Source organism: Coenobita brevimanus, chromosome 78 (genome assembly GCF_032717465.1).
Source record: "Coenobita brevimanus isolate Jiangsu-jjx chromosome 78, ASM3271746v2, whole genome shotgun sequence".
Taxonomy (NCBI): domain Eukaryota; kingdom Metazoa; phylum Arthropoda; class Malacostraca; order Decapoda; family Coenobitidae; genus Coenobita; species Coenobita brevimanus.
In genome coordinates this window covers 8,001,703-8,016,111 of record NC_137031.1, presented here as the reverse complement: position 1 = coordinate 8,016,111, position 14,409 = coordinate 8,001,703, and the positions used below count along the sequence as shown (strand labels likewise).

Below are 14,409 nucleotides of genomic sequence, written 5' to 3'. Positions count from 1 at the left end.
CATTGCTTAAAGTGAACTATGTTGTTGCATATAGCACATAATTCAACATCCAGTAAATCTGGCATTTTCATTACTGTGTGTGTCAATCCATATAAGTTCCTGCTACTTAACTTCAGTACATACTTCATAATTCACGACAGTTTTACCATGTTTATCTCCACTTTAATCTACCAAAGACAAATTTAGAATCATCATTGGGAATTTACTACTTCGCCATTATCATTATTTCGTGGCTGTAATTATAGGGTGTGTAAAAATCTAGCTTTGGTCCAAAGCTTTCTTGGAAAAGTTAAATTGGAAATCTTCTGTAGATTTACTGTACTCTAGCTGTTATTGTTATCATCACCATCATTGTCATCGTCATCATGGTCACAACCATTGTCTCCGTTCGAACTATCATCATCATCATCATCATCATCCCACGTTAACACAGAAATAAATTACGAGAAACCAAAGTTATAAAAAGAATGAACGTTTCAAACTATCGATTCCTTCATTCTCTCCCCAGTCAATATTCACGAAGTCTTTATCATATTTCCATCTACTGTAGTCTCCCAGATGGCCAGTTTATAATCTCTAGCACGCTCTCTTTCATCAAGGAGTCCTTGAATTTAAAGGGGATCCCTCTCTCTCTCTCTCTCTCTCTCTCTCTCTCTCTCTCTCTCTCTCTCGTTTAACTAACATGGTGGCCACATGGAGGCAAAATAATGGTAGGCTGTAAGAAGGAGAGAAGAATACAGCATATTATAGATAGTTCTGCAGAAAGAACAACCTGAGAAACAGCGACAATTCTGCGTTTTAAAAATCCACAATGGATGACAAAAATTCACTTCTAAGCTGAATAAAGACGTCCTCTGTCAGCATAAATATAAAAAATATGTGGATGTCCCATGGATGAAGAGATAATACAGAAAGGTTAGAAGGAAGGAAGTTTTCCACGAGTTACAGGAGTGTAGGTAAGACAAATGTGGGAGGCTATATGGCAGTAACTGGGAATGGAATCGGGTGGAAATTAGCTGGGATGAGAGATATTGGGTAGGATGGAAGTTTGGGTAAGAGTTTTGATGGGAGTTTGGAAGAGATTTATGGAATTACAATGGGAGTTGTGATAGAAATTAGGATGAAAATTAGTTAAGGGGTGAGAATGAGGGTCATGATGGAAGTTAGGATGGAAGACAGGATGTGAGTTCGGATGAAAGGGGCTGAGGGGAAGTCAGTCACAGACCTCATTAATTCTTTGGCTGACGTGGACGTACTTGGATATTTTTTTTTTCCTGGCTACATCCATACTATTTTATTCAGTTGAGGGAACTTCTAGCAGCCCAATGGTTAATCGGGATAGCATTCATCCCTTTCTAATATACTATAGCAGTAGCCGTGTGTGTGTGTGTGTGTGTGTGTGTGTGTGTGTGTGTGTGTGTGTGTGTGTGTGTGTGTGTGTATTTTGGGCAACTGAGACTACACATTCAAATCGCACCAAAATTGGCACAAAAATCGCAAAAAAATCGCTGATGTTAAAGAAACTTGGTCCGATCACGATTGAAAAACTTTTACTATATTTAATAAGCGATCACATTTTGACCAAAAAACGCTGCTCCCAGAGCCAGGCATAGGATCTCTGTAGAATTTTTTGCCCAGAGGTAGAACTAAAATAAACTGTAGCAGCAGCCGTGTATCTGTGTGTGTGCTTCGGACTTGCGTTCAGACAACTTGGGTTCCATTCCCGAAGCTGCAAATAACATGATCAGTTGGTTAGCTGCAAAAAATCCAAGTGACAACATTACACTAGAGCAGCACATAAACGCGAGAGCCCTCTGCAGGAGCAAGTGCGAGGGGCCCAAAGAGCCCACGAGCACTTGTTGACTACATAACTCCCCTCAGCCGAACAAAATCAGATATTGGCAATCTAAGTACAATAAACTAATGCATTCGTATGAGAGGAAGTATGAGTTGTAGGGAAGGCAGCCTTATGGAGGACAGGGCAACATAGAGGTAGTTCGTTCATGACGACCTTTTCCTGGGTTAAGGAGCCTAGGTATGGGTAGATGGTTAAAATTACATCGTATTAAATCAAAGACATCCCAAAAGTGAAAGATTTGCTAACCAAATTACCAAAAAGTGCAACAATTTGGCATTATATAGAAGGAAAATAATTGTCAACAGTAAAACACCAATTTTCCAGCTCCCAGGGGTCCAGAGCCCTGCAGAATTATCAGTTTGGCCGCACCAACCGAGGCGACATATGTCATGTTATATAATAAGTGAACAGGGACCAGCGAAGCTCACTTATACAGTAATAATTTTGATCTACTATCCTTCAGTGTAATCATGTTCATGTTCTAGTTTAAGTTCTTTATGGAATAACAGTCTCGTTTGTTATCAGTCACAACATGACAAGATCACTTCATTCCACGTTGTCAAAACCATTCCATCATCACTGGATCATGCTCATCACTCTTAAAATCTTTCGTATTTTTTCTAATGTTCATTTACGTCCACGAATCAGTCTGCATAGACTTTCAGTATTTTTTCCTTTGGCTTCTTTATATCCTATGCAGTTGACGAACCAATATCATGTCATAACTTCTGCTCGGTACACCATGGCCCAGTATTTTCAACAGTTCTAACTAATCCTGCTTCATAGTTTTTGTTTTTAGCATAATACAAATGATTTGCTGCCATAAATTCCCTCAAATAGCTGTTAATATAAAACTATAAGCAGAAAGGTGACTGAAAATATACGTGGAGATACAGGCGGCCGGTGCGTTAGGCCACTGGGTATCTACGTAACGGTCACTACGGTAACGGTGTGCCTAGTGGCAACTGTCTTCCACGCGCAAACAACCCCGAAACATGATAATGCTTTATGCACTCCACACTCACTCATAAACTGCCTCAGTAGGTGCCAGTGATAAAAACATTTTGATCTGACTGTGGCAGTACTAAGTATAAACTGAAGCTGTGATACAGTATTTAAGGCTAAACTTACCTAAAAGAACTAGAAATTTGACGAGAAGTGTCGCATTCATAAGAATGGAAACTGATTGTCATGACTGGTTAATTCTAAGAACTTCATATTTGCCGACAAAATACACTGATAATGAAATAAAAGCATTCGGAAGCCAAATGTTAATCTCCCGCCAGAATATGCTATTGACCAAGTCCAAGTTTTAATTCATGTCTTGATACCCTGAGGGTTTCAAGTTGTTAGCTCATGCCATTCACGAGATATAATGGTGCTAATGCCGGGCGATGAAAAGTAGTTGACCTTTGGCAGCCATTTTGGTGACATTGACCGCGAGTGCCCATTTTCGAACTCGTCCGAAACTTTGGCCACATCTTGATACCCTGCCGTTCATGAGCTATAATGGTGCTAAAGGTGGCCGATAAAAACGAGCTGACCCTTGGCAGCCATATTGGTGACCTTGACCTCGACCCCGAGTCCTTCTTTTCGAACTCGGCCAAGATTTTGGGCATATCTCGATACCCTGAAGGTTTCATGTTGATACCTAAAACCGTTCATGAGATATAATGGGAACACACACACACACACACACACACACACACACACACACACACACACAGAACCAGGCAAAAACATTATCGCTCCGCCATCTAAAGGCGGCTGACAAATACAGTATATTGGCTCATAAAATTAGGAGAAATACTGTACACGAGAGAAAAGGATCGTTTGGTTCACGATCGAGAGTAGCATAATCGGTGTAACCATTGCTGATCCATTCCCTCCAGACTTTTTTATGGGTTATTATTCAAGTATTTGGCGAAAACGTAGGTGTAACTTGTGGAACCTGGACCAATTAGCATTTATTCCTGTTTGTTGCTTTGTTTGGTTATTGAAGGGTTTCGTCAGTGCGGTAGTTTGACAATCAAGGAGGTTTGTTTTGGAATGGACTTGTGTTTACGCTTAACACCATCACTAACACTTGCACCATTCTTAGAACCCATAGCTAGGGTTTAATATTAGTAAAATGAGATAAGAATCAGAGAATATAAAGGGATCACCGCCAAGATATGCACTGTAAGCAGTCCCGGTGATCACGCACTACACTCGACGCTGGGATTCTCTTTTTTTTTTTTTTTACCTATCCACTATTGGGGTCGAAGCCTTTGGTGATTAAGGCATATATATACAGAGAGAGGGAGAGAGAGAGAGATACCTGTAGATATAGATAGATAGATATACACAGATAGATAGCTAGATATAGAGAGATAAACAGATAGATATATAGATAGATAGACAGATATATATATATATATATATATATATATATATATATATATATATATATATAATTTTATTTTTATTTTATTTTTTATTATATTTATTTTATCCAGGTTTCATACTTTCAAATAGCTGAAGCTAATAATCCTAAAACTAATAAACCTAACATATATATATATATATATATATATATATATATATATATATATATATATATATATATATATATATATATATATATTGGGGTAGGTGGGGGCGCTTACCATCCACTCACTCGATGTAGTGCTGCTATCGGGTGTCTGCCCTTGCCTCTCGTCCATCCTTCTTTCCTTCCATCCTCTTCTGTCATTCGTTCCTTCATTCTTTCCTTGTCCTTCTGCCTATGGGTTACTTTACACTCCCTCTTGTCTTTCTTTCCATCAAGCTTTCCTCTTCCTTCTGCCTGTGGATGACTCTACACTGAGTGACAAGCCAAATTGTTTCCTGTACATCAGAAAACCATTTACTACACTGAGTGGTAACCATATAACCAAATTTTGGCACCTGGTGGTTTAGTGGGCCCATCGGGCCCTCTCACACTTGCTCCTGCGGAGGGCTCTTGCTCTGCACGCTCGCTTTCTCGTGGCTCGAGTAGACTCGATTTCTAAACGTCCCGATACCAATTGAACTGTTTTTCGAACCAAACTTTGATCCATCTAAACTGTAATAAAAAATCATCAATCGAGATGGGACCAAGTTTTTCGACATCAGCGAATTTTCTGTGATATCCATGCCAATTTTGGTGCATCAGGACACCTCCATACCGAAGAAAGGCGCCCGCACCTCGCTTCGGGAATGGAACCCAAGTTGTCCGCATGCAAGTCTGAGATATTAACCACTCTGCCATGGCAACCGACCGGGCGCCGGGAACAGCGTTTTTTGGTCAAAATTTGATCACTCATTAAAAAGTAAAAGTTTTTCAATAGTGATGGGACCAAGTTTTTTCACATCAGCGAATTGTTTGCGATTTTTGTGCCAATTTTGGTGCGATTTGAATGAGTAGTTTTGGCTGCCCAAAATACACACACACACACATACACACACACACACACACACACACACACACACACACACACACACACACACACACACACACACACACGCACACACGGCTACTGCTATAGTATATTAGATTATTGTGCTCCGGTCAGATTGAGCCGGTGTAGGTTTATATCCAAGGCATGGTTGAGGTTGATTGCTCATGTAATGCCACTCAGGGGTTGTGAGGCTGGTCACTCTCATCTTAAATGTCGGGACCAACTGCCTAGCCCCGGGCTCCTACGCTCCTCATGGGGCAATGTAGGACTGGATAATGGATGGATATATATATATATATATATATATATATATATATATATATATATATATATATATATATATATATATATATATATATATTCTGTATAGAGATAGATAGATAGATAGATATAATGATTTTATTTAATTTTATTCTATTTTATTTCTTTTCCAGGTATCATACTTAAAAAAACCTGTAGCTAACAATTCTAAAACTAATAAACCTAACAGACAAATCGCTAATCTATTCTAAATCCTAAATATACAAATAGCTAAACCTATACTAATGGTACAAATACCTCTACCAAGAGAACACCAACAACTGCAGATGTATAAAGCCTTTCTACATTACATACCTGCACTCATGACCTGGTGACTCAGTCGAGGCACAAAGTAATATAGGAGACATCTCTATATGAATGAGAACCAGAGGAGTCAGGAACATTTTCATATACGTCAGCTGTCGGCCTAAATTACGATTACTTATACAATATGATATAAAAAGTTTACATATATACAAAAAGTAAAGGACCTCACTCAACAGAACACCATTGACTGAAAATGCGTTGTACCTTTCTGATAAATTGTGGGTCGCGATCCCCCTGAAGGGTTGCCAGATGATTTCTTTGGGTTACAAGATGATCTCTAGAATGTGGAAGATGTTAGAATAATTTGTAAATGAAGGGATTGGTTTCTGACATGTACTAAATGTGCAAATGAATGTTTAATTTTTCTTATATTTGCGTTTATACATTTTATAATATCGGACACATTGGACTACGATAATCGTATGTATAATACAAGTGTCTTGACTTATGATAGTGTACCCATGAATGGTAGCATTTTAATTATGTGGTGCATGATTCGCCACTGAAATGTACCCTGATGGGTGTATTGATTTAAGTTGTTAGCTTTCACTGCGAAATGAAGTTTTGACAGTTTACTCAACATTTGATATAGGTATTTTACTATTGTACTTTCATATTTATATCCGCTAATGATAAAATGGAAAGCCACAATAGATACCTGACGAAAAATGCATTGTACTGTACATTGTTCAAAACTGATTTTTCTTCTCCAACCCTCTAACCTCAATGCTTCATCACCAATACTCTCACAAGTTCATTACTTCTTGACAAATAGGTCCGCTGCCACAACCTGACTGACAGACTTTCGAAAAGCCATAATCAATTTGCAGAAAATCCTGCATTTCTCAAAGCCAACCAGATTTTCCCAGCTACTTTGGAGCAATAGGTCTAATTATCATCACCTAAGTTTCAAAGTGACTCTCTGGTACTAAAACGTTTTACCTTATATATTGGCACCTGTCCACGGCAACACAGTGCAAGACATATGAATCTATAGTGACAGTTTATGAGCTGCCGGGTCTTTGTGCTTAATGTGTGTGTGTGTGTGTGTGTGCTTAGTGTGTGTGTGTGTGCTTAGTGTGTGTGTGTGTGTGTGTGTGTGTGTGTGTGTGTGTGTGTGTGTGTGTGTGTGCAACTATTGCAAGCTAGATATATCTCTAGTATGAACAAGAGACTAATCCTTGGGTCATTAATCAAAAAGGCATCGATAATAAAATCTTCTCTGAAGCAACCAGTGACATTACCTTGTAAATGCTATAATTCTATCTATCTCTCTATCTATCTATAGCCCGACGCCCTAATCCCGCAAAGGGTGGCCGCAGACAAAACGCCTCCAAGTCACTCTGTCACCCACCATTCGACTACCCTCCCCCCAACTCACCCCCCCCCTCCCTCATATACCTCTCAACTCCATCCCTCCACCTCATCCTCGGTCTATCCCTCCCTCTCCCTCCCTCCACCTCACCTACATACATGCTATAATTCAAATATTAAATAGGGACACAACAATCTCAGTGCTCAGGCTGCTCAGACAAACCAGCCGCTCAAGTGTTGGGAATACCGAGAGGATTTCACAAAGTATCGCTTTATGACTAAAGAAATGATCACCAATAACTCCGTTCTGCCCTAGGAGCTGCTTGCACGGTATGTAAAGCCCTTTAATATGAAATGACATCTGCAAAGTATCACAGGCTAAAACAAACAGATGTGTGAGTGGGTGGGTGGGTTTGTGACTCGATGAAAACTGGGTCGCAAGTCTCAACCAATATTTTTCGAGGGTTGTTGGCGGAAAGAGAGAGAGAGAGAGAGAGAGAGAGAGAGAGAGAGAGAGAATTGTTGCTCTACATCAGCTTTGGCTGCCCGGTTAATTAATCTGGCAAGCGCGGGAATTTCAAGTGTGCTCTCGTAATTTTAACTGGATTAAAAGTGGTGTCAGACCATCCGATGCTGAAATATTGGTGCTGTACCTATATAATTACCAACAGCTGCAAAAATGCATTATAAACTGTGTGTACTTTTTTTTCCATAATATTTCGCTGACATTTTAATTTGCAGTTAAATCATTTCTTTCAGTTAAGAGAGGTGTAACTGTATCTAAATTGCGTCAATTCATTAATCATCAACACCGGCCCCTTTACTGTTATTACAACAAATTCAGCTAACAGGACTTCCTGATATATAAAATAGAACGACAATAAACAGAAATACAGACAGGTTGGTACACAGACAGAAAGACAGACGAAATATAGACATTCTTTGACAGATATATAGACATACAATCGCTCGCACGCGCGCGCACACACACACACACACACACACACACACACACACACACACACACACACACACACACACACACACACACACATACACACACACACACACACACACACATACATACATACATACTGTGTATATATATATATATATATATATATATATATATATATATATATATATATATATATATATATATATATATATATATATATAAGAAACTGAAGGCTATTCAAATTGACTGGTGGTTACTGAAGCTTGCTGGATTGAAATTTAATGGTGTACATTTTAGCTGTTAAATTTTGCGAAACGTTAATCAACTCGCAAAAAGTTTGATTTTCTTAGTGTCTTCGTTGGTCTAAATTGTAATTACATGTTTTTCTGTGTGAATAACGACGCTTTTTGGAGCAGGTTGGGCAAGCAATACAAGCAGAGCGAACTTGATGAATCATATGTCTGGAACAAACTGAAGATTTTCACTAATTGTTTCATATACATAGGAAGAGAGAGAGAGAGAGAGAGAGAAAAGAAGTGGAAAGTAAAGTGACACAAGGAAGAAAAGTAGCTGGTGTAATGAAGGTCCTGATAAGAATCAGAGGCTTGAGTGTTGCAGCTGCTCTCCGTTTACATGAAGGAGTGTTAGTGCCAACTTAACATATGGATATGAGACTATGGTGTGGCATGAAAATGAAAAGTCAAGAGTAAGAGCAGTGGAGATGGGACTGCTGAGGAATGTCATTGGAGTACAGAGGGTGGATAGGATACGAAGTAATGTGATTCGTGAAAGATGTGGAGTAAGGAAGTCGGTGGACACCAGAATCGAAGAGAGTGTACTGAGATGGTATGGTCATGTGGAGAGAATGGATAACAATAGAGTGGTGAAAAAGGTGTATCTGAGCGAATTTGAAAGAGGGAGGAGGCGAGGTAGGGCAAGGAGAAAGTGGAGAGACATAGTGGGTGAGTGTACAGTATGAGGAAGAGAGATTTGGAAGACAGGACTGACAAGAGATCGGGCTGGCTGGATGAATGTTGTGAGAAGAAGTGCATGATCAGGGATTTGGCACCCCTTTTTAACGTGGCAGCGTCCGGATTGACTCTATCGGATACGTTTATGTGAAGCTACAGAACTTGGTGAAAGTTTTTGGCGTATCCGATAGAGCCAGGATTCTGGGGGTTTGAATGATGAGTGAATGGAAGCGTGGCCCATTGGATTGGGCAAATTTGGGTTGCCTGGACATTGCTACTCCTCAACTCCTCACCCTGTCCTAGGGTGGGAAAGGAGGTCCGGATGTTTATTTATATATATATATATATATATATATATATATATATATATATATATATATAAATATATATATATGGTTTTTTATTTAGCACCACTCAACTCGGGAAGTGACAGATGACTGAAACATGTGTTATCATGTTGGTTCAGGTTGAAACATATCCTTCAATAACTGATTTGATGGATTTACTTGATTCTTCATAAAATTCGGGTGACAGCTTTCATCACGCCATTGTGTAGTGATATCAGTGCCTAGCTTCTGTCTGGGAGTCCTGGGTTCGCTACCCAGTTACAACGTATAAAAAAAAAAAAAAAAAAAATCCACCTATGTCCACAAGTGTAAAGTGTGTTTCTCCAGCATGTAAGAATTCGAGTCTACTGGCTGGAATAGATTAAAACTGCTGTCTTGGGGAAGTAACTGACAGACGACAGTATTACCATACAGTGGAGCCGACTTGTTTTATCTGTGCTGTCACATGAAGGCATCCCTCTCCAACACTTTTTCAAACTGGAGTAGTTATACTCAGAATTTACAGACTTCATTATCCCTTCAACGAAAGTTGTCCTACTAAGCATTATAAAATCGTTTGGCGATAGCAAGAGTATAATAAAATTTACATCCACAGTCTGGCTTGCTAGGGAAATGCTCTAACTTCGTATATTTCATTACTACTGAGGCCAGGACACGATTATTTTACTGATCTTGGAGGACACTTTTCAAACTGAGGGTGCTGGATATATTTGTACTGACATCTTTACTGCTAAGTAGGCCACATGAGAGAAGAAAAACACAACTTGGCCCGTAAACAGCCTCCCAGAAACATATCTGATGGTAACCTGCCTGTTTCCGGGAAAGCTCATTCAACTGGTGTGGGCGTGGGTGAGGGAGAAGGAAATAAATGGTGTAGATTACTCGTGGATATTGATAAAACTGGTTGAGCCGTACAAGCAAAGCATAAGAAATCGCGCGACAGAGTGGAATAGATGCGTTATATAGGGGTCACCCTCCATTTAAGTACACAAGAGAGCTACAGTGGCCCCGTAATAACATGCTTGACTCGCTATAAGTGATGGTAGAGTGTGATGCTTAATATCCAAGGTGTATCGGCCGACATTTAACATGGGTATTAGTAGTACAATTTTTCATACTCCTGGTTGGTTCGTACTGATGGCATACAGACTGGCACAAACCATCACAGCCAAAGCAGCACCACGACATTCACGTATATCTCCCTCGGTACATACACCTCGTCCCCATTCGTACTTCGCGAGCACAAGGAAAGGTAAATTTGGCTATCATGCTTCTTCCAAGAAGATATGCCGATCCTACAATGTACCACATTATCCAGTTACACATATGTGGAATCGTCGAAAGGAAATTTGATTTTTTATCAATATATTATGTATGTTTCGGTAGAACGTAAATTCACATTACCTTATTTTACATCATTTCTCTCTCTCTCTCTCTCTCTCTCTCTCTCTCTCTCTCTCTCTCTCTCTCTCTCTCACACACACACACACACACACACACACACACATATAGATAGATAGATAGATAGATAGATATAGATATAGATAGATAGATAGATAGATAGATAAATAGATTGATAGATAGATAGATGAAGAATTTTTACATTAGTATCTCAATAAATACTTTTTTTAATGTGTCAGAGGCTTGGCAGAGGCGTAACAGTCTGTTCTGTTAGACTCAGTAGTTCTCCTACGGGCGCGAATTATTTCAGCAGAATGTGAGTTATAGGAGCTTTAGTGTGTTAATATCATCAACATTAATATTCTGCACGTCGCAACAATTCTAGTATTTAAAAGTCTCATTATTTTATTGAAGTGACGATGAGCAACAGGAGCATACATGTTTACTTTCTCAGTTACGTTAAACATGGAAATTTGCCTCAGCAGCATACAACCAAATAGTAAGGTGCAAGGCGCTATGGAAGACGTTGTGAAACCTGCTATGTTAATGGCAGTAGACCACAATAATTTACTTGGAAGGGCACGTCGATCAAAAGTTATACAGCTACACACATTATGGCATCAAGTATAAATTTGTACGTTCTTTGGATTTTTTTTTTTTTTTTGAGGGGAGGAGGAATATCAATGCTGTAATATATCAGGCTGTTAAAAAGGATACGCTGGGGACAATGTTTCTTATACCTGCCTATATTCTGTCATATTTATCGTCGATTCAGAGCAGTTCAGTTACCTTCTCAGTGGCAGTACGCAATTACAAAGTAAATATTTAGAGAATACTTGTACCCGACCCACCGCGTCTGTGTGTGTGTGTGTATGAGAGAGAGAGAGAGAGAGAGAGAGAGAGAGAGAGAGAGAGAGAGAGAGTCACATCAACGAACATTAAGAATCTATGTGTTAAACCATATCTAAGGGCATACACAGTGATTAGCTTCATCACAATAAATAACGAGACAATGAGCGACGATTTTATAAACCCAATGATGCTATCTCTTGGCACATCAAGCTTTTTAGAATACATTGTCAGAATTTCCTATTATACTTTAATATAAGGTGATATTATTGAATGGAACTTTATCATAAGACATTTCTTTAAATTAAATCGTAATAAGTAATAAGCAGCAAGTACAGTAACAAGAGTGTTTACAGTTTCATTGCTTACCTTAACAAACTTAAAATCATATTCAACCCAAGGGACACAATGGAACAGGAGATTCAATTCATGAAACCAGTAAACGTCTACGATGGATTTTTGTCATATTTCACTTCTTATTTTAAGTGAATTTTTGAGTATCCGTATATGTATTATTTTATCTGTCACTGTCTGCCTGTCTACTTATATCGATATATCAATCTACTTATCTATCTACCCCCCCCTCTCTCTCTCTAGATATATATACAGTATATATATATATATATATATATATATATATATATAGAGAGAGAGAGAGAGAGAGAGAGAGAGAGAACAGTTTGTCTCAGGCTCTAAGTATTTATACCTACCGCTCAATTTACCGGTCGATTCTACACGCCTCCCTAACTTTTCATCTATCTGCCGAATTACTTGTATGTGTGTATGCATGTATGTGTATGCATGTATGTGTGTATGCATGTATGTGGGGGATGAACAGGTTAACATGTAACAGAGAGGGATGATGGTGTATTAAGGAATTCTGCATCATCATCAGCCTCATCATCTCGCTAATGTTCTCTTTCTCATTAATAAATGAGATGAGGGAAGGGAAAACAGAAAACGTACCCACAACACACAAAAGAGTCATCAAAACTATTGGCATCTTTCGTGTCTAAGGAGAGTATAAAAAATTAAATAGGACACAATTAATCCATGAAACTAATACAATGAAATTATAAATTTGTTTGAAAAATGGCATATAAAATAAATGAAATCCGTGCAATAATACAGATATACTTATGAGTTTGATTAGAGTAAACCAAAAGAAAATGATTAATGACGAGTGAAAAAAGTTTATATAATGATAACATTGTTAGAGATAATAGTGAAAATACCAAAAATAAACATGTGCAAACAAAGGTATATTCTTAGATTATGTGATTTAGTGGGAAAAAGACAAATTAGAACAAAAGAATAATGCATTAATAAATATCTACATTTTGAATAAAAAACGTAATTATATAAACGCACTCTGAGGTGAAAATATAGGTGTTTTGGGGGGTGTATTGTAAAGTGTATGATGCCGCATCGCTGTGTGTGTACTTGAAGCAAAAAAAATAAAAAGTCAGGTACTGTACCATGTGTGTGTGTGTGTGTGTGTGTGTGTGTGTGTGTGATGGAGGTTCTTTCCAAAACTTCTGATTCTCTCTCTCTCTCTCTCTCTCTCTCTCTCTCTCTCTCTCTCTCTCTCTCTCTCTCTCTCTCTCTCTCTCTCTCTCTCTCTCTCTCTCTCAGAAAATTTGATAAAACCTTCCTTTTGGGCAACTCACTCAGTGCCATGGGTACGAGGAAACTGTTGATGATGGTGATGATAATGATGAAAAGCCCTTTATTTTTCTCCCTCTCAGAGCCTCCCCCCGCTTTAGTTTGGGGAGGCAGTGGAGTAGGCTCAGCAAAAGTGACCAAAACAGAGGTGGAAGGAGGTGTTGCAAGGACTATACTGGCCGTGCGAGCCACCAGAGCAACGGCCAACGCTAAGCTGTCCTGTTCTACTACTAATTCATCGTTCTCGTCTGGTATTATGCACACAGTCTCCACTACCCTCAGGGTCAACCGTAAGTAAGTGGGTGTAAGCGTGTGTGTGTGTGTGTGTGTGTGCGCGTGTGTGTGTGTGTGTGTGTGTGTGTGTGTGTGTGTGTGTGTGTGTGTGTGTGTGTGTGTGTGTGTGTGTGTGTGTGGTATGAGTATGTATGTGTCTATATAAGAGTGCATGAGAGTGTGTCGGTGCCTCTTGGTTAAATGTTTGTGCATATATGATTGTGTAATTGTGTATATTGTAAGTGTGTGTAAATGTTGCTGCTACCGTGTGTGTGTGTGTGTGTGTGTGTGTGTGTGTGTGTGTGTGTGTGTGTGTAAAAGTATATGTTTGAGTATATGTTTAAACTGCATCTTGACCTAGTTGAGGGTGTTGAAGTAGGGTCTTCTCTTTGTGGCTAGATATAAGTGTTCACAGTTCCATGTATGTATTTCTTTCATTGTGATGGTGTTACTGCATTAGGCCTACATTCCTGGTATCTCATGACAATGATATTCTCTCCCCCATACCAGTGCCGCCCCTGTCAGTAAGCATGGAGGGCGAGGGGGAGTGGGTGAGTGGAGGACAACAGACCAGCTTCAGGTAATTAGTTCTTTTCCCAGTAAATTCAGATTTGTTTGTGAGTATAATAATTCGTTCGAGTTATCATTTTCATTTTGGCTGTTGTTGTTGTTGTTGACCTTAAAC

General features: G+C 39.1%; 1 protein-coding gene across 1 annotated transcript in view; it reads left to right on the top strand.

The window, feature by feature from the left end:
• The window catches only part of LOC145408687 (hemicentin-1-like), a 416,603-nt gene that overhangs the window by 250,157 nt on the left and 152,037 nt on the right, over nucleotides 1-14,409 (top strand). Inside the window, exons 6-7 of the mRNA XM_080279363.1 lie at nucleotides 13,535-13,741; nucleotides 14,235-14,304. Of these exons, the coding sequence (XP_080135489.1) occupies nucleotides 13,535-13,741; nucleotides 14,235-14,304 (277 nt within the window). The remainder of the gene's footprint in view (nucleotides 1-13,534; nucleotides 13,742-14,234; nucleotides 14,305-14,409) is intronic.